The following is a 17,716-nucleotide window of genomic DNA, read 5'->3' on the forward strand; positions in this document are numbered from 1 at the left end:
TGTGAATGTTTATTTGTTTGCGACTTATATTAATGCGGAGAAACTGTCTGAGGTTTGCAGGGATATTCCGATTTGTTTCCAATTTGCCTGCCCCTTACCCGGAGGCACCGGGTTCGATTCCCGACCAGGTGAGGGATTTTTACCTGGACCTGAGGGCTGGTTCGTGGTCCACTCAGCTATCTGACGGTGAGATAGTGGCCCCGGTCTAGAAAGCTAAGAATAACGGCCGAGAGGATTCGTCCTGCTGAGCAGCGGTCGTTGGGTAGGCCACGGCCCTTCAAGGGCTGTAGTGCTATGGGGTTTGGTTTTAAATTTGGACAGTGTGAGGTTCGGTTACAACTGGCTACCGACGTTTCGACGAAAAGTAATAAAGTAATATTCATGAACACTTCTCCTTCTCTGACATGGAAGTGACCGCTATCAGTTCAAGCCTCTCATATCATTGCATCACGTCATAGAACTCTCGCGTAACCAGTTCTCAGGTTTAGTCATATGGTAACGAAGGGCGACCAGTTACAAGATATTTTGAACTGAAATGTGAGAGCAGAGTGGCGCAGTGGAAGCGTGCTGGGCCCATAACCCAGAGGTCCGTGGATCGAAACCACGCTCTGCTAGAAAGTTTTATTTGTTGCTTTGAAGACCAAATGTAAGTTTTTGTGTTTCCACCTTCGATTTCAAGCACAGCTGATATTAGATAAATTACTGTCTTTGCGCATTTCGAGGTTCTTGAAAGAGTCACATCTGCTGTTGTCCACTCTTTCAAGAGTTGGCCACTGAGGAAAACAATAATGATTTTATGCGCTTTACGTGCCACTAGTCCGCCTCTATGGCTTAGTGATTACTGTGATCGTTTGCCACCCTCGAAGGCCCGGGTTCGAGTCCCGGCTCTGCCACGAAATTTGAAAAGTAGTACGAGGGCTGGAACAGGGTCCACTCAGCCTCGGAAGGTCAACTGGGTATAGATGGGTTCGATTCCCACCTCCGCCATCCTCGAAGTGGTTTTCTATGGTTTCCCACTTCACCTCCAGGCAAATTCCGGGATGGTACCTAACTTAAGGCCACAGCCGCTTCCTTCCCTCTTCCTTGCCTGTCCTTTCCACTCTTCCAATTCCTCCACAAGGCCCCCGTTCAGGATAGCAGGTGAGGCCGCCTGGGCGAGGTTGTATCCCCGAACCAAAGCCTCGCGCTCCAGGACACTGCATTTGGGGGGGGGGGGTTAGGGGTGAGTCCGAGGGAAAAACCGACCCTGCAAGTTAAACATATTAAGAAAGAAAGAAAGAAAGAAAGAAAGAAAGAAAGAAAGAAAGAAAGAAGAATGTTATATTTTTCCCTTTACTTAATTTTAATTTTTTTTTTCATGAATTAACTTTCTTTCTTAAACCGTTCACCCTCCTGAGTTGGCTTCTCCCTCGGAGTCAAAGAGGGATCCCCCATCTATCAATCAATACTGATCTGCATTTAGGGCAGTTGCCCAGGTGGCAGATTCCCTATCTTTTGTTTTCCTAGCCTTTTCTTAAATGATCGCAAAGAAATTGGAAATTTATTGAACATCTCCCTTGGTAAGTTATTCCAATCCCTAACTTCCCTTCCTATGAATGAATGTTTGCCCCAGTTTCTCCTCTTGAATTCCAACTTTATCTTCATATTGTGATCTTTCCTACTTTTAAATACGCCACTCAAACTTATTCGTCTACTGATGTCCTCCCACGCCATCTCTCCACTGACAGCTCGGAACATACCACTTAATCGAGCAGCTCGTCTCCTTTCTCCCAAGTCTTCCCAGCCCAAACTTTGCAACATTTTTGTAACGCTACTCTTTTGTCGGAAATCACCCAGAACAAATCGAGCTACTTTTCTTTCGATTTTTTCCAGTTCTTGAATCAGGTAATCCTGGTGAGGGTCCCATACACTGGAGCCATACTCTAGTTGGGGTCTTACCAGAGACATATATGCCCTATCATTTATATCCTTACTACAACCCCTAAATACCCTCATAACCATGTGCAGAGATCGGTACCCTTTATTTACAATCCCATTTATGTGATTACCCCAATGAAGATCTTTCCTTATATTAAGACCAAGATACCTACAATGATCCCCAAAGTGAACTTTCACCCCACAAACGCAGTAATTAAAACTGAGAGGACTTTTCCTATTTGTGAAACTCACAACCTGACTTTTAATCCCGTTTATCAACATACCATTGTCTGCTGTCCATCTCACAACATTATCGAGGTCACATTGCAGTTGCGCACAATCTTGTAACTTATTTATCACTCTATAGAGAATAACATCATCCGCAAAAAGCCTTACCTCTGATTCCACTTCTTTACTCATTTCATTTATATATATAAGAAAACATAAAGGTCCAATAATACTGCCTTGAGGAATTCCCCTCTTAATTTTTACAGGGTCAGATAATGCTTCGCCTATTTTAATTGTCTGAGTTCTATTTTCTAGAAATATAGCAACACATTCAGTCACTCTTTTGTCAAGCCCAATTGCACTCATTTTTGCCAGTAGTCTCCCATGATCCACCCTATCAGATGCTTTAGACAGGTCAATCGCGATACAGTCCATTTGACCTCCTGAATTCAGGATGTCTGCTATATCTTGCTGGAACATATCGGCAATGGCTGGGTTGTGTTCAGCAACATCAATATACAGACATCATAATCTATGAAGAATGTTGGCGAAGCTCCCACAAGGTTTCTAAATAGCCGCCTGCCTTCTATACACGTATTTCTCCCAACAGAGTGGCAATTAAGAGCTAATAGATCGTTAAAGGTACATACACGCAACTTTTTCCTTGAGTGGAACGTCCGTTCGTGTATAAACTAATGAAAATTTATTTTCTGCATCTTTGGCGTGTTTACAAATGCACCCTGTTACAGAACGTATGCACTAAAGTATAGCGCGTTGTAGCGCTCCTTTGTAAACCAGCGACAAGGCATCCCGTTCATCATTAGTGCATGCGGGACACTTTTACGTAGAAAGTGCGGGGTTGGAGAGTCACCAGGTATATTATCTGCACCCCGATAACAGCTGAAGGAAAAATAGACGTATACGTAATTAAAACAGAATATATATTTACACGTGATTACTTTCATCTATAAAGTGAATGCGGAAAATTTCCACCTAATCTCATATTTTATGGAATCATTTTATGAATTGAAACATATTTTTAAATTTCGGTGGACATGGCGACATTGAGTCTAGCATACACTGATCAGAAAACTTTAACACATCTTAACTGAGTGACTTAATATACAACGTGAATTTCTACATAGAAAGACAACCAGCTCAATGAACTTGAAGAGTATCAAACAGAGTGCTTACCTTGTTTCACGCTCGTCCGGCCTGCAATCCCACGAAGTACTGCAAGCACGAATTGTTGAAACATCACACATATTTAGGTTCTTTAAATGTCCACACGTCAGAGTTTGACTAGGAAAAACACGCACACGAAATATAGATACTTTAAATGCTAGCTGGCTGGCAGCTCGAGACTAGAACACACAAACACACCGACCGACACCGAACACACGCTTCATTGAAAACAAAGATACAGACACTTAGAGATCGAACACGAGCCTTCAACAGTTTGATATTGTCTTTATAGTCCGCACACAGCACCTGGAACAGACAGAACACAGTGTACAGGTTGCCACCAAAAATGTACGAAGTGGTAGAGAAATGGATACTACACCCCAAAATAACACAAAGAGTGCCTATGAATATTTGCCGAACGGTCGATCGTTTACGAGTTACAGCTGTTTAAGTTATTATTTGAAATGGGGGGTAGTTCGTATTTAGGATTACGTCTGGAGATTGCCGTACTTCAGCCGCGTGCGGGGCAAGGTTACCATCGAATACGTGCAATGTCTAGGGTATTCAAACGTGTTCGACAGTCAAGAAGGAAGATTTCCACCTAATCTCATATTTTCTGGAATGAAAAACTAAAATGGCGTATGGCTTTTAGTGCCGGGAAATCCCAGGACGGGTTCGGCTCGCCAGGTGCAGGTGTTTTGATATGATACCCTTAGGCGACCTGCGCGTCGTGATGAGGATGAAATTATGATCAAGACAACATATACAGCCCCGTACCAGGAAAGTTAACCAATGATGCTTAAACTTCCCGACCCTGTCGGGAATCGAACCCGGGACCCCTGTGACCAAAGGCCAGCACGCTAAACATTTAGTCATGGAGCCGGACTTTTATGGAATCATTTTAAGAATCGGAACGTTTTCTGAAATTTCGGTAGACCTGGAAATATTGAGTCACTTGAAATTTTTACCGAGCGACCCCGACATTCAGAAAACATTGATATACAAAGGCAACTAGCTCATTGAACACTTGTTCATTTCAAGAGTGCGGCAAAACTAAGCAAGTGTCATGCGCATGGAGGACTTGTAAGGTGACACCTACTGTGCATGGAATGTGTCAGACAATGCTGTTACCAATACTTCCCGTACAAAGCCGGAAAGTTCTAAACGATCGATGGTAGGACATGTATTCATAGCGACATCTTGTGTTGTCCACCCCTAAATACTTCGCACATACAGGGTATGTCATAATTAATAGCGCAAATTGAAACAGTTGCAGGTATACGATACTAGAAGCAAAAAGTCTAATTAAACATTGATTCGCAAACGAGCCGTTTGCCAGATAATTTACAATTTGTGGTTACCAGCCACGACTGACTTGATTGCGTGTAAACGTCATCCTAGTTAGGAAAAGGTACCAATACAACATTAGTTACGTTGATAGAAGTGCAGTTGTTTCTAATGAACAAGAAAGCAGTCTTCCTCAGTATGTTGCAGTACAGTGTAGTTACTCGTAGTTAAAGGAAGTGGTTGTACCCCGTGCAGGCAATCCTGGAATATGATGCCGCAGAAACTGAAGGTAATTTGTTCGGTAAAATGCACGCCTCAGTCACACATTCGATGAGAGACGTCGCTGATGCGGTGATGTGCTCTTGTTCGAGTCAGTGGCGGCTATCGCGCAAACGGTGGGCTCATCTTTACTAACACATTTTGTACTTATCGCTGTTTCAATTCGCGCTATTAATTATGATACACCCTGTATTTGAAAACAAGTATTAAATTAACCCACTTCTCCCATTGCAAAATAAAATGATCATAGATGTCTTCTGTTCAAGGCCATCCATTAACGCCTACTAATTTCAGATGACCACGAGCCATAAGACATAACCGTAACATTACCTCACATCACTACCTGCACGGTTGCTAGGTAACAATACCTCACATCACTACCTGCACGGTTGCTAGGTAACAATACCTCACATCACTACCTGCACGGTTGCTAGGTAACAATACCTCACATCACTACCTGCACGGTTGCTAGGTAACAATACCTCACATCACTACCTGCACGGTTGCTAGGTAACAATACCTCACATCACTACCTGCACGGTTGCTAGGTAACAATACCTCACATCACTACCTGCACGGTTGCTAGGTAACAATACCTCACATCACTACCTGCGCGGTTGCTAGGTAACAATACCTCACATCACTACCTGCACGGTTGCTAGGTAACAATACCTCACATCACTACCTGCGCGGTTGCTAGGTAACAATACCTCACATCACTACCTGCACGGTTGCTACGTAACAATACTTAACATCACGACCTGCACGGTTGCTAGGTAACAATACCTTACATCACAGCATGTACGGTTGCTAGGTAACAATACCTCACATCACTACCTGCACGGTTGCTACGTAACAATACTTAACATCACGACCTGCACGGTTGCTAGGTAACAATACCTCACATCACGACCTGCACGGTTGCTATGGTTACACTTCCGTCGTACATTTTGTCGCGTTACGTTACACAATTGTTTTGGATGACCTCCAGCGATAAGACATATTTATGTCGGAAAAGTTCTGATATCTACCGAGGAGGTAGTAAGCATCAATACAAAAAATACAATCTACAAACACGGGTCCTGATATCAGCATCTTTTGAGAAGTGTTCAAATGTTCCCCATAACCATAGGGTGCATGTTTATGGTAACGTTTTGTCTGGTTTTGTGGCTTTATGATCCACGGGCTGATTACTCCCATATTTTGGGAACACGCTATATGTACCAGTTATATTTACAGAGTAAGAACCAAACTCTTGACTTGACATATTTATAAATGGAAACCTGCGTCTGCAATTGGGACACTTCAGTCCTATACGGAAAGCCAAAATATTATTATTAATATTTGTATAAAAACAGACTATTGTAACTATGTATAACCACAACTAATTAATAGAGACCCCCTTGTTCATGCATAAATAGGTTAGAATGCAAACTTACTGAAAGAAGTAACAAGTATACTCCAGCCCGGACAACAGTTCTGCTATGAGATAGGCATATACATTAGGGGCCCTGCTTCTTAGAACCCCTGAAAGTTATGTTCTATCGTCACATTACGGAAGAGCGGAATAACTATTCAACAAATTAGTTCGCATTCTAATGTGCTAGTAGGGAAAGGATAGTGTAAGTTAAATTACAAACGAAGGCGCAAGTGTATTCTAGCCCGCACAACGGTTCTGCGGTAAGATTTGCATCAATGTCAGACCTCCTAACATTTATTCGACACACCGCAGAGCGGCTAGATGATACTTGCCCGCTGTTAGCGTCTAAAACCTTTTCCCTACCTATTACTGCCTGAACACGCGGGTTCTACTAATATGCTAATATTCTCATAATTCTCTTCCGATCTAATTCTACAAACAAAGCTGATGTTCCTTCATCTGAGTCCAGTGCCTACCTCATCACTAGACAGGCGTCCACCCCTCGGGCGACTCCAGGCACGCGTCGTCGCCGTCATCCGGAAGGAGAAGCGGCGTGCCGGCGTCCTCCTCCTCCGCAGTGGGCGTTGTCACGTCCAGCGCGACGCTGCTGTTGAACAGTGACGGGGCGCTCGTGTTGTGGAATGGGAGGGACGGCGACGCTCGACAGCAGTCGTCGATGCAAGGACAAGAAGCGCTGGCATCGCTAGAGTCTATCAGTGCTTTCTTCTTGCAAGGGCTGCTGTCCTTGATCACCTGGAAGCATGAACAGTAATAATAATAATAGATTGAAGGACATGGGGTTTGTATGAAAGGAGTTGTGATTTACAGATAAGAGTCATCGAAATAAACAGACATAGTAAGGTGTTTGGAGATGTTTAGTAAATTCACAGAGGTTTGCAGACTGACTGCTAAAGGGCGTACCTCTAGCTGCTGCAGGCGGTCTCCACTGGCGAAGCGCAGCCTCTTGGGCGACTCCAGGCTGGAGCACCTGGCGAGCGGAGTTCTACTCTTGAGGGAACTCCGCGGTACAACTCCGTTACTGTCGACCTGCTGCGCTGGTCTAACTCCACGGAGTTCCGCGCGGCGCGCTGCTCTCTCCTCCGCTCGGCGCGCTCTGTGTTCCATCTCCTCACCTAGCAACCAGAATGTGAGGCGTTCTCCCTTCCCCTTGAGGCCGACCATCCCGCGCTCCGCCAGGCGATATCCTCCGAGCTGCTCCAACAAGCACTTGGCCTCGAGGCTACAGTGGATCTTCAGTGCTGGGGACAAAACGAGAAACGGCAGGTTCCACCTGAGACATGTGAGCACAACACTGCTTTAGAGGACATACTACTGCACTACTACTAGAATGTTTTCATTCCTCTCCCTGAAGGAGGAAGCGGGCCTCCTAGACGGTAAAAAATGAAATGGTGTTTGGCTTTTAGTGCCGGGAGTGTCTGAGGACAAGTTCAGCTCGGCAGATGCAAGTCTTTTGATTTGACGACCTGCGCGTCGTGTTGAGGTGGAGACATACACCCAGCCCCCGTGTCAACGAAATTAACCAATCATGGTTAAAATTCCCGACCCTAACGGGAATCCATATCGAGAATGCAGAGGCGTAGAGCCGCGACCATACCTCCTCTGCAATGGGCGGTTGGACGGAGTGCAGAGCTGTCGGACCAGCTGAAGCCCACCCTGCAACCACCACGTTGTTGTTTCACAGATAGCACAGGTTAAGAGTAAAAATGTATCCCTATAAAAGCAGTCACTTAGTTTTCATTTTCATGAGGTTAAAAATGCTGATTTTTTCCTCAAATGCTCAGTTCTCACTCACTGATTTGTTTCATGATGGTCTGATACTGTGCTCGCAAAAAAGGGCTAATCTATACATCTTTTAAAAAACGGTTACGTGTTGACATCTATTGCGGAAGGTTCAAACTATCTTCTGTGAGTTGGGCTAACATGAGAGAATCCTGTGTGATGCAGTAATAGGTCAGAATGCAAACCAACTAGGAAGTTTCGTCCAGGCCACTCTTCCGTAGAGCAAGATAAGGTTCTGATCACCTAATTTTTATGTAAAACTCATAGCATAACCGTTGTGCAGATTAGACTACACTTGCTACTAGCTTCAGTAAGTTGGTCGGTAGATGGAGAGAAGTCTCGGCCCACAAGTGGCCAACAGCTCTGCACTCTGACCCGCCAACCGAGCAGAGAGGAGTTGGCCACAGCTCTACCGTGGCTCTACGCCTCTGTATTCGGGAGACGGGACAGGGCTGGACCTCACGGCTGGCCCCAATCGTCGACTGTCCTGAGAATGGTTTTCCGTGGTTTCCATTCTCCTGCACTAAGGCGAATGACGTGACAGTTCCTTGTATAGACCACGGCCACCAACCCCCACATGCTCCGAGTATCTCCTCCACCGTCACAAATCTCCCGGCCTAAGAGACGGCATCGGCCTCTAAGAGGCCCCTTCAGGGGAGAAATAAAAATATTTAACCCAGTATTAGTAAGTAAGTTTCCATTCTAAGCTGTTACTGCCCAAAATTCTGTGCTCGAGTGATGAAAAACCAACCTTTTAATTTTATGCCAGTTTATTGACATTCATTTTGTCATTGCAAAATCGGTCTAACATTTTTACTCAGGGCCTGGTCATACGTGTCTTTCCTGTGACAGGGATTTTGGGTTGAATAAAGAAAAGGACTGTTTTTGTGTTTTTGTGCCGGATGAATGGATGGATTTAGTAAAAGTGCTAGAGGAACAAGATCATTTCAAGTAGTAAAAGAGACAAGTAAGTGATGAGTTTGTGAACACTCAGTCTTTGCTAGAATAAGTATCAGAGAGAATGATATCTGTAAATAAGCAAGGACGGCGTTGAGGAATAGTGTTGTGTGTCAGCCCTGTGGTAGCCCTTCCGGTAAACCCGGAAGGGGCTAATGAGACAGACGACTGCGAATGTTCCAGTCGGCCGCGAGGGCATGGCCGGCCTTTCCGTGTATTACCTGTGAGTTTCTGAGGAATGCAACGAGAATGTTCCATCTGTAGCCACGTCGCGAATATTCTGGTGCACATCACCCGAGCTATAGCCGCGGACAGTCGGTCACTGTTGAGCTCCGTGGTGAAGTCAGTGAAAGACTCAGTGTGTTGCGGTTCGGTGGCGGTGCTGAGGGCGACAGAAGGGTTGGCTGTTGCTAGTGTCCGAACGAGGTACGAACGAGGAGTTGTTGTGGTTGTGTCGGAGTATCCAGTGAGTAGGTGGATTGAAGACCGTGTGCTGCCTGAGAGTACTGTGTGTTTGTGTGGACTGACCATCACCGTGGATCAGCGAGGGAGTGTCTTTGGAACAGCGCTAATTGAGCTGTTGCTGTTTAGTTGTGCACTGTATGTGACTGTGTAAATTACTGGAGTCGAACCAAGGAACGGTCATAGTGTGAGGTGTAGCCAGTAGTACAGACCCAGTGGTCTGCCAGCACCCGCGAAGAGGTGACTGGACTTGCAGAAGTGAAAGTAAGGATTATAGGTAATATCACGTGGCCGGACCGCCTGCCGTGTAAATAGAAGAGAGACTTGGAAACAGACAGCAATTAGTAAGTGTGGTCATTCATAGCAGTGCATGTATATTTATTGGGCAGTAAAACAGACGGTGTTTTATCCGTAACAAGATTATTGTGCTGAGATCAACAAAAGGAACAGTATGGGTGGTCGGTCATCACTCCCCATAAGACCTGTATGAGGGCGTGCAGGGCCCTCCAAGTAGTCTCCCATAAGACAATTCAAACTCTACTCACCACTTCCGGTAGACTCCATGCGGCTGGCGGTGTTGACGGTGTCGCCAAACAGGCAGTAGCGTGGCATCTTCAGTCCCACCACACCAGCACACACTGGGCCTGGAATAACAGACAACTCTCTAGTCCGTGAGCCAAACTACCTGTCACATACTAGTCAGTCAATAAGGCAGGAGTTTCACTACCTGGAAAACTATCAGTGATTATGTAACTAAGCTGCCACTCACTTTACTGTACGAAGAGGAAACAAGGCTCACTAGTAACAACAATTGACCAGAACACAAGCAGTGTGTTGTGCGCAGTAAGCGAACTCACCGGAATGAATCCCAATACGCAGCTTGAGGCTGTCAGATGGGCGATGTCGAACTCTGAACCTCTTAACTCTCTCCAGCAGGTCGAGAGACATGGAGGCGATCTCAGCGGCGTGTTTCACACCGTTCCGTATCGGCAAGCCGCTCACCTGCGAGGGAAAACAAGCGATGCCAGTTTATCAGTCACTATAAGGTCTCGTGTTGGCGGAATGGTCCAGTGATTTCACTCCAAAGCTAAGACTAGGGAATGGTGCGGCTATTCGTTTCCGAATCCCCTGGGTTCAAATCCCAATAACTAGGAGCACTATTTGGTAGAAGGAAGGTTATCAACATTTAATAAGATTAGCGGTTTTCGAGTAATGCCACTTGTGGATAAATCCTGAGTTCTAGCACTTCAGGCAAGCAGCTCAATGTTGAAAACATCCTGGGGATATGAGCTACGAATTTTAGGTAAATAAAATATGATAAAATATCTGTATTTATTCCTAAAAATTACAATCCTTTCCTTAATCGTCATCACTTAAGTCCTTATAACTACATTCCGTGTGGACATTTTTTAAAAAAATGAAAAAAACGCCTGAGGGTATTGAACCAAGGAACACATTACAGAAAGCGTTATGTAAATAAGTTAATTTGCTAGGATTTGAATACAAAAAAGAAAACAGCGATTTTATGAGTTTCTCCGGCGCTGCATGTAGGCCGGAAGTGATTTTCGAAATTTGTGTTCTTAGTTTGATGGAGCTGTCCAAGACTCAAAATTCTAAACATTTCCGAGCCCTTTAGCCCTTCAAATTATAATTTTACGTTTTTTGTAGATTGGGGGCCGCTACTTTGTCTGCTGGGAAATGTTTTACACATTACAACGGCTGAACATTTTTAGTGAGTTGGCCCTGATTACATTCTGAAGATAGCTCAGTCGATAGAGCAGTGGCTTTCTGAAACTCCAGTCGGCAGATTTACAGAACACATTCAGATACTTCGAAAACCGTAAAAGTTTGTTATTGTTGATGGCTAAATACTAGTTTTAATCCCGCCGATCGGTGTAGTAACAATAGGCCTACTTGTCGTAACAAAGTATATTATGAGTAAAGGCCGGATTTTTGTGCAGTAACATGTCAGAACACATCGACTACAGCAGTGCATAAACATTAGGGGTATGGTCTTCGAGAACCCCTACAATTTATGTTACTCACGCTACGTTACGGAAGAGCAGGATAGTTAAGAATTCCTATTGCCGAAATTAATTTCATTCTAAGCTGTTACTACTACTAAAGTTTACAATACTGAAGTTGGTTGGCAGCAGTTCGCAAAGGCCCCGGTTTTGTGCCATTCTCTTCAGTTCTACATGAGATTGGCATCCCAGCTCCTCCATCAGTTGACCAATATAGTGTATTCCAGAATAGGCCTTCCCCTACGATTTTTTCCTTCCACAGAGCCCTCCAGTTAATTATGTCCAATTCATGTATTTCTTCTTTTGTTCAAATTCATTGACAAGCTCGAGGTTTCCCCAACTTTTTCCATTACTTCCTCATTAGTAACTCTATCTGTCAAAGGAATTACGAATTTTCAATATTCGTCTATACCACCATTGTTCAAAGGCTTCCGCCCTCTTCCTCTCTGACACCCCTAGTGTCCAGGTCTCACTTACGTATATGTCTTAACTAATTCTTTACTCACTTTTAAGCTGATTTTTATTACTTCTATATCAGAGGAGGAGGTAAAAAGAGGCATTAATGGAAAACTAAAACCCCAAAAGGCTAGCGGTACAGATAACATCCCACCTTATATAATTATGGGATGTGCAGAAATACTCGTTCCACAGCTAACCTTCATTTTCAACCTTTCATTTAAAAAGTTTTGCTTCCCTGAAAGGTAGAAAATATAAAAAATTACACCAGTTCCGAAGGCAGACGTTCATGAAAATATATCTAACTACCGCCCTGTTTCCATTATTGACACCTTTGCAAAAGTATACGAACATATACTATATTTTAAGATCTATAATCACATTAAAGCAGGTATTTCAGAATTTCAGCATGGATTTTTATCTAATAGATCTTTTATTACAAATCTTGTAGGATTTACTCAGATACTGTAGGATGTATTGGATAACAACGGAAGAACGGATGTTGTCTATACAGACTTCGAAAAAGCATTCGACAAGGTAGATCATACAATTCTTGTCCAAAAAATGCACCAGTTTGGGTTCTCGAAACAACTACTTCGAATGCTATGTACTTACCTGAAAGATCGACGTCAGTTTGTGTCTTTTAAAGGCGAAATCTCAGACAACTTCATTAGTTACTCCGGTGTTCCTCAAGGATCTAATTTGGGTCCCCTTCTATTTTTAATTTTGATTAACGACTTGCCGAATAATCTTCGTCATGCCAGTTGTTTGCTGTTTGCTGACGATGTAAAAGTATTTAAAGTTATACATAACAAGAACGATGAGCTACAGCAGGACACTGATCGTATTGTACAATGGTGCGATATGAATCATATGTCTCTTAATGTGAAGAAATGTAAATCAGCAACTTTTACCAGAAAAAAGAAAGGTACGATTGCGGCGTACTATATAAATATGCCGAACTAGAAACAGTTTCGGCAATAAGAGACTTAGGAGTAATATTTGATGAAAAATTAACATTCAACGCCCATATTACAAAAATAACGAACGCTGCCAACCGTATGCTCGGGCTTATAATAAGGAGTCCTAAATTATTTGCTCAATCATCGATTGTTATTCAGTTATTTACTAGCCTTATTAGGAGTAATTTAGAATATGCATCTGTAATTTGGGACCCGTGTTCTACAGAACAAATACATACTATTGAAGTTCTTCAAAACAAGGTTTTGCGGTATCTGTATTATAAAACAAATAAGACATTTTGCCCTTTTGATACATCAACACGGTATTTAAGAAGTAACTTTAACCTCACGTCGTTGCGCAACAGAAGAACCACTATTTCTCTAAAAGCGTTAAATAAAATCGTAAGAAATAAAATAATTCCATAGAACTGCTCAATTTTATCTCCTTTCATGTTCCACGAGCTGGAGCTCGCATGAACACAGTGTTTTAAGTTCCAAGATCTAGAACATCTCATCACTTGAACTCGCCATTTATTAAAATGCTACGATTTTACAACACATTTGCTGCAGGAATAGATTTATTTTCAGAATCACACACTGTCATTAATATACATTTAAAGGCCCGTGTCTCTAATTTCTAATTTATTAATTCAGACTCCTTTTTGTACATAATAGGTGCTCTTTAACGTATTTATCATTATAGTCACTTTCTACTGTAGTTATATCCTTGTTTCAATTCCAGTAATTTTCATAGTGTAGAAATAATCATTGATGTACTCTGGGTCGTCATTTTCTCTGTATATGTGTTTTCTATTCATTCTTCTTCCTTGTCTTTATTATCTTCGACATTATTATTATTATGTATTATCTTTACTTACATGTATGCATTATAAGTACTGTTGTGTTAAGAAGGTACTGTATTGGGCCTTCTGCCTGTGTACTTATAAATAAATAAATAAATAAATAAATAAATAAATAAATAAATAAATAAATAAATAAATAAATAAATAAATAAATAAATAAATAAATAAATAAATAAATAAATAAATAAATAAATAAATAAATAAATAAATAAATAAATAAATAAATAAATAAATAAATAAATAAATAAATAAATAAATAAATAAGTCCACGGTTGCTTCCTTCATACTCCTAGGCCTTTCCTATCCCATCGTCGCCATGCGACCTGTCTGTGTCAGTGCGACGTAACGCCGCTAGCAAAAAAAAAAAGAGAGAGAGAGAATTTCCACATGGGGAAAAGCTCAGGAATTTGAAAGGACGCTTCCACAAATATTCTGAGGAGAAAGTATGCAAGGACGAAATGTACAGCGGTACGCTTTAACAAACAAGGAATCACTACCCTCCCTGTACAAGTGTGAAGAATACGTTTTCGGGAATTGTTGGTCCCGAAAGACATAACTGCAGCCACTCGGTGCAGTAATACGTTCTCACGAAGTCCGACTCCTTGGCTGAGTGGTCAGCGTTGAGGCCTTCGCTTCATATAGCACCGGGTTTAATTCCTGGTCGCGTCGGGGATTTTAATCTTCTGTGATTAATTCTTCTGGCCCGGTGACTGGGTGTTTGTGTCTGTCTCAACACTTTCCTCTTCATATTCGGACAACACACTACACTACCAACCAGCACAGAAACACGCAATATTGATTACATCCCTCCATATAGGGTTGGCGTCAGGAAGGGCACCCTGCCGTAAAACAGCGCAAATCCACATGTGCGACACAGTTCTCACCTGTGACCCCACATGTGTCGGAAACACGGTAGAAAAAGAAGAATAATGTAGTGACACGAGTAACGAGTATTCTGTGTCCCGCACCACAGTTCTGCTGTGAGGTTCCCATAAACATTAGGGGTACTTGTACTCTCGCTACATTACGGAAGAGCGAAAAGACTGCATTTAACAACGTTCACTTCCTTCAGACAGCAGATGGCCTCCCTCTTTGACTGATTCCTCAATCACGTGGGCTCCGTTTCAGAGGACTCCCGGGTTCGATTCCTCATCCGCATATCGTCAGTTCCTCTGGCTCGGAGAGTGGCTGTTAGTGTCAGTTCACACTAGAACTACGTACAGTAATAGTGAATACATTCCTCCACGTAAGTTGCGTCAGGAAGGGCATTCAGCAGTAAATCTCGGCTGAATACGCATCAAGATCTGATCTCAACATATTCAAGAAAGACGGAGAACAAGAACATACGCTGAGGGTGGGCAGAATAAAACTGGTCCGGACAATATTTAGAAGACTGACGCGGAATTAACCCTTGTTGCTGCCCATCATAGGTAATCCTGGAAACCGTGATTTCGATGCATCAATAGGTTGCTGTCAGATGTCTACGCGTACGTCGCGGTGTCATTACAACTGAGGAGCGTGTTCATTGCCGAGTGCTACATGAAGCCCGACTCGTGGAACTGTTTGTGTACGAGCTTGAGACTCGAAGTGTGCAAAGTCTGCTCGAGTGAAGGGAAGCGAAGACCGTTTATCTGTGCAACTGGGAATTAAGATATCGTCGTGTCCAGACCTGCAGCTCAATCCTTACAAATTTACTGCTGTGATGCCTTAAAGCGCCCGTGTTAACTGAAGTGCAGTCAGTACTTCTGCATCCTCAGTTTTTCATTTTTTTTCAGCGTTAGTCTTGCTGTAAACATTTTCCGGGCCAGCTTTTTGTCCACCCGGTATTAATTACCGTAATTTAGTTACATCACTGCAGTAGCTTATTACATAAATATGCTTCTCGACTGGCAGCAGCAACACGAAGCAACAATAAATCAAAGGTGTACACGCAGCCTCGAACAAGTAGGAAGCAATACCACACAACTGTTCGCGACCCAAAAGGGATGGGGATAACAAAGGATACAAACACAATTGAAATTTGAACATCCCCGTGTTGTTAAACATCCAGACCTTTCAAAACACCGCCATTCAAATTGCACTGCTCGGTAACAATGAAAGTGGTCGGTTCCCATGACCTACTTAATTTCATGTTGTCGGTTGATGCTGAGCGCATCACCGGGCAATGTTTTACTTAGAGCAGCGTTCAGTGCACACCTCCAATCTGATCAAATTGGATTGAGTGATTTTCAAAACGGTCCCTTTACTTGCAACTCTTACAAATGAAGGGAATGAAAGAGCGATACTCACCACCATGTAAGCGTCTCCAATTGTCTCCACCTTGTACACATCGTAGTTCTCGATAGTCGAATCGAAACACGTGTAGAGGTCGTTGAGGAAGTCCACTACCTGTGGACAGAGAACGGATTACTTGGTTGCTCCTCTAATAATGATATAATAAGAAGAGAAGAAACATCTGCTGCAGAAGAAGCGTACGACATAACTAGGAATGTTTACAACAAGGAAATGCTTGTCTAAAAAACTTAAAATAACGCACTACAGTACATGTGAATACGCAAGTGAATGACTAAGTTTGAACTATAGTTCAGATAAACTTGAAATACTAGAAAGAAGAATTATGAGAATTATTTACGGCCAATGAAAAGAACACAACAAGGGGAAATAGGACGTTCCGATTTTAGGACGTATCAATAGAATGGATGACAACAGATTAACAAAACATATATTCAAGTACCTTCAGGGGAAAAGGTCAACAATGAGCTGGACACAAGAGGCCAAGAAAGGTTTAGAGAGAAATAAAATAAGAAAAGAGGAAAGAGACATTCTTTAACCTTCAGGAATGGTTTTCCCCTTCGACTCAGCGAGTGTCCTGAACTATGAAACTTTGGGTCTGGAATATAACTGAGGAGGGGGACCAGTACCTCGCCCAGGCGACCTCACCTCCTATAGAGAACAGGGGCCTTGTCGGGGTGTGGCAATATTGGAAGAGATAGACAAGGAAGAGGGAAGGAAGGGGCCGTGGTCTTAAGTTAGCTACCATTCTAATAATAATGCTATTTGCTTTACGTCCCACGAACTACTCTTTTACGGTTTTCGGAGACGCCGAGGTGCCGGAATTTAGTCCCGCAGGAGTTCTTTTACGTGCCAGTAAATCTACCGACACGAGGCTGACGTATTTGAGCACCTTCAAATACCACCGGACTGAGCCAGGATCGATCCTGCCAAGTTGCGGTCAGAAGGCCAACGCCTCAACCGTCTGAGCCACTCAGACCGGCAGCTACCATTCTGGTATTTGCGTGAAGCAAAAGTGGGAAACTACGAATAAAACACTTCGAGGATGGCTGAGGAGGGAATTACCCCTCCCCCTACTCAGTTAACCCCCACCCGAAGCTGAATGGATCCCGTTCTAGTACTTTTACCACTTTTGAAATTTCGTGGCAGAGCCGGGAATCGAACTCGGTGTGGTAGTTTATCACAATAACCAGTACACCGCAGAAGCGGACAAAGAGATATTTAAGAAAAAAAGAAAGTTTTTAACAATGGTAGGGAGAATGATAAGAAAAACCGCTCCAAAGTTGTCTGAAGAGAGAAGAATAAAGCACAATGCAATGATGAAGGAATAGTGAGGAAACAAGGAAGGAGGAATTGAAATTGACGTGTGCTTCCTAGCAGGCTCATAGTGAAGAAGAAGAAGAAGAAGAAGAAGAAGAAGAAGTGGATGTGTCATTTGGGTCACGTAGCTATCAACTTGCATTCGGTAGATAGTGGGTTCGCACCCCACTGTCGGTAGCCCTGAAAATGAATTTCCGTCGTTTCCCATTTTTACACCAGGCAAATGCTGGAGCTGTTCCTGAATTAAGACCGCGGCCGCTTCCT

The 17,716-nt window shown here is 43.1% G+C and overlaps 2 protein-coding genes across 2 annotated transcripts in view; both read right to left on the reverse strand.

Annotated features, from left to right (window-relative positions):
- The window catches only part of LOC136884978 (receptor-type guanylate cyclase Gyc76C), a 589,503-nt gene extending 586,144 nt beyond the window's left edge, over nucleotides 1-3,359 (reverse strand). The window contains exon 1 of the mRNA XM_067157344.2: nucleotides 3,340-3,359. The gene's annotated coding sequence lies outside the window, so the exon portion shown is untranslated. The remainder of the gene's footprint in view (nucleotides 1-3,339) is intronic.
- A 3,440-nt stretch (nucleotides 3,360-6,799) lies between these two features.
- Nucleotides 6,800-17,716, reverse strand: part of LOC136885014 (guanylate cyclase 32E) — a 355,176-nt gene continuing 344,259 nt past the window's right edge. The window contains exons 20-24 of the mRNA XM_068230059.1: nucleotides 16,130-16,228; nucleotides 10,393-10,537; nucleotides 10,081-10,179; nucleotides 7,238-7,575; nucleotides 6,800-7,069 (exon numbers count right to left, since the gene is read on the reverse strand). Of these exons, the coding sequence (XP_068086160.1) occupies nucleotides 6,800-7,069; nucleotides 7,238-7,575; nucleotides 10,081-10,179; nucleotides 10,393-10,537; nucleotides 16,130-16,228 (951 nt within the window). The remainder of the gene's footprint in view (nucleotides 7,070-7,237; nucleotides 7,576-10,080; nucleotides 10,180-10,392; nucleotides 10,538-16,129; nucleotides 16,229-17,716) is intronic.

Source organism: Anabrus simplex, chromosome 13 (assembly GCF_040414725.1).
Source record: "Anabrus simplex isolate iqAnaSimp1 chromosome 13, ASM4041472v1, whole genome shotgun sequence".
Lineage (NCBI taxonomy): Eukaryota > Metazoa > Arthropoda > Insecta > Orthoptera > Tettigoniidae > Anabrus > Anabrus simplex.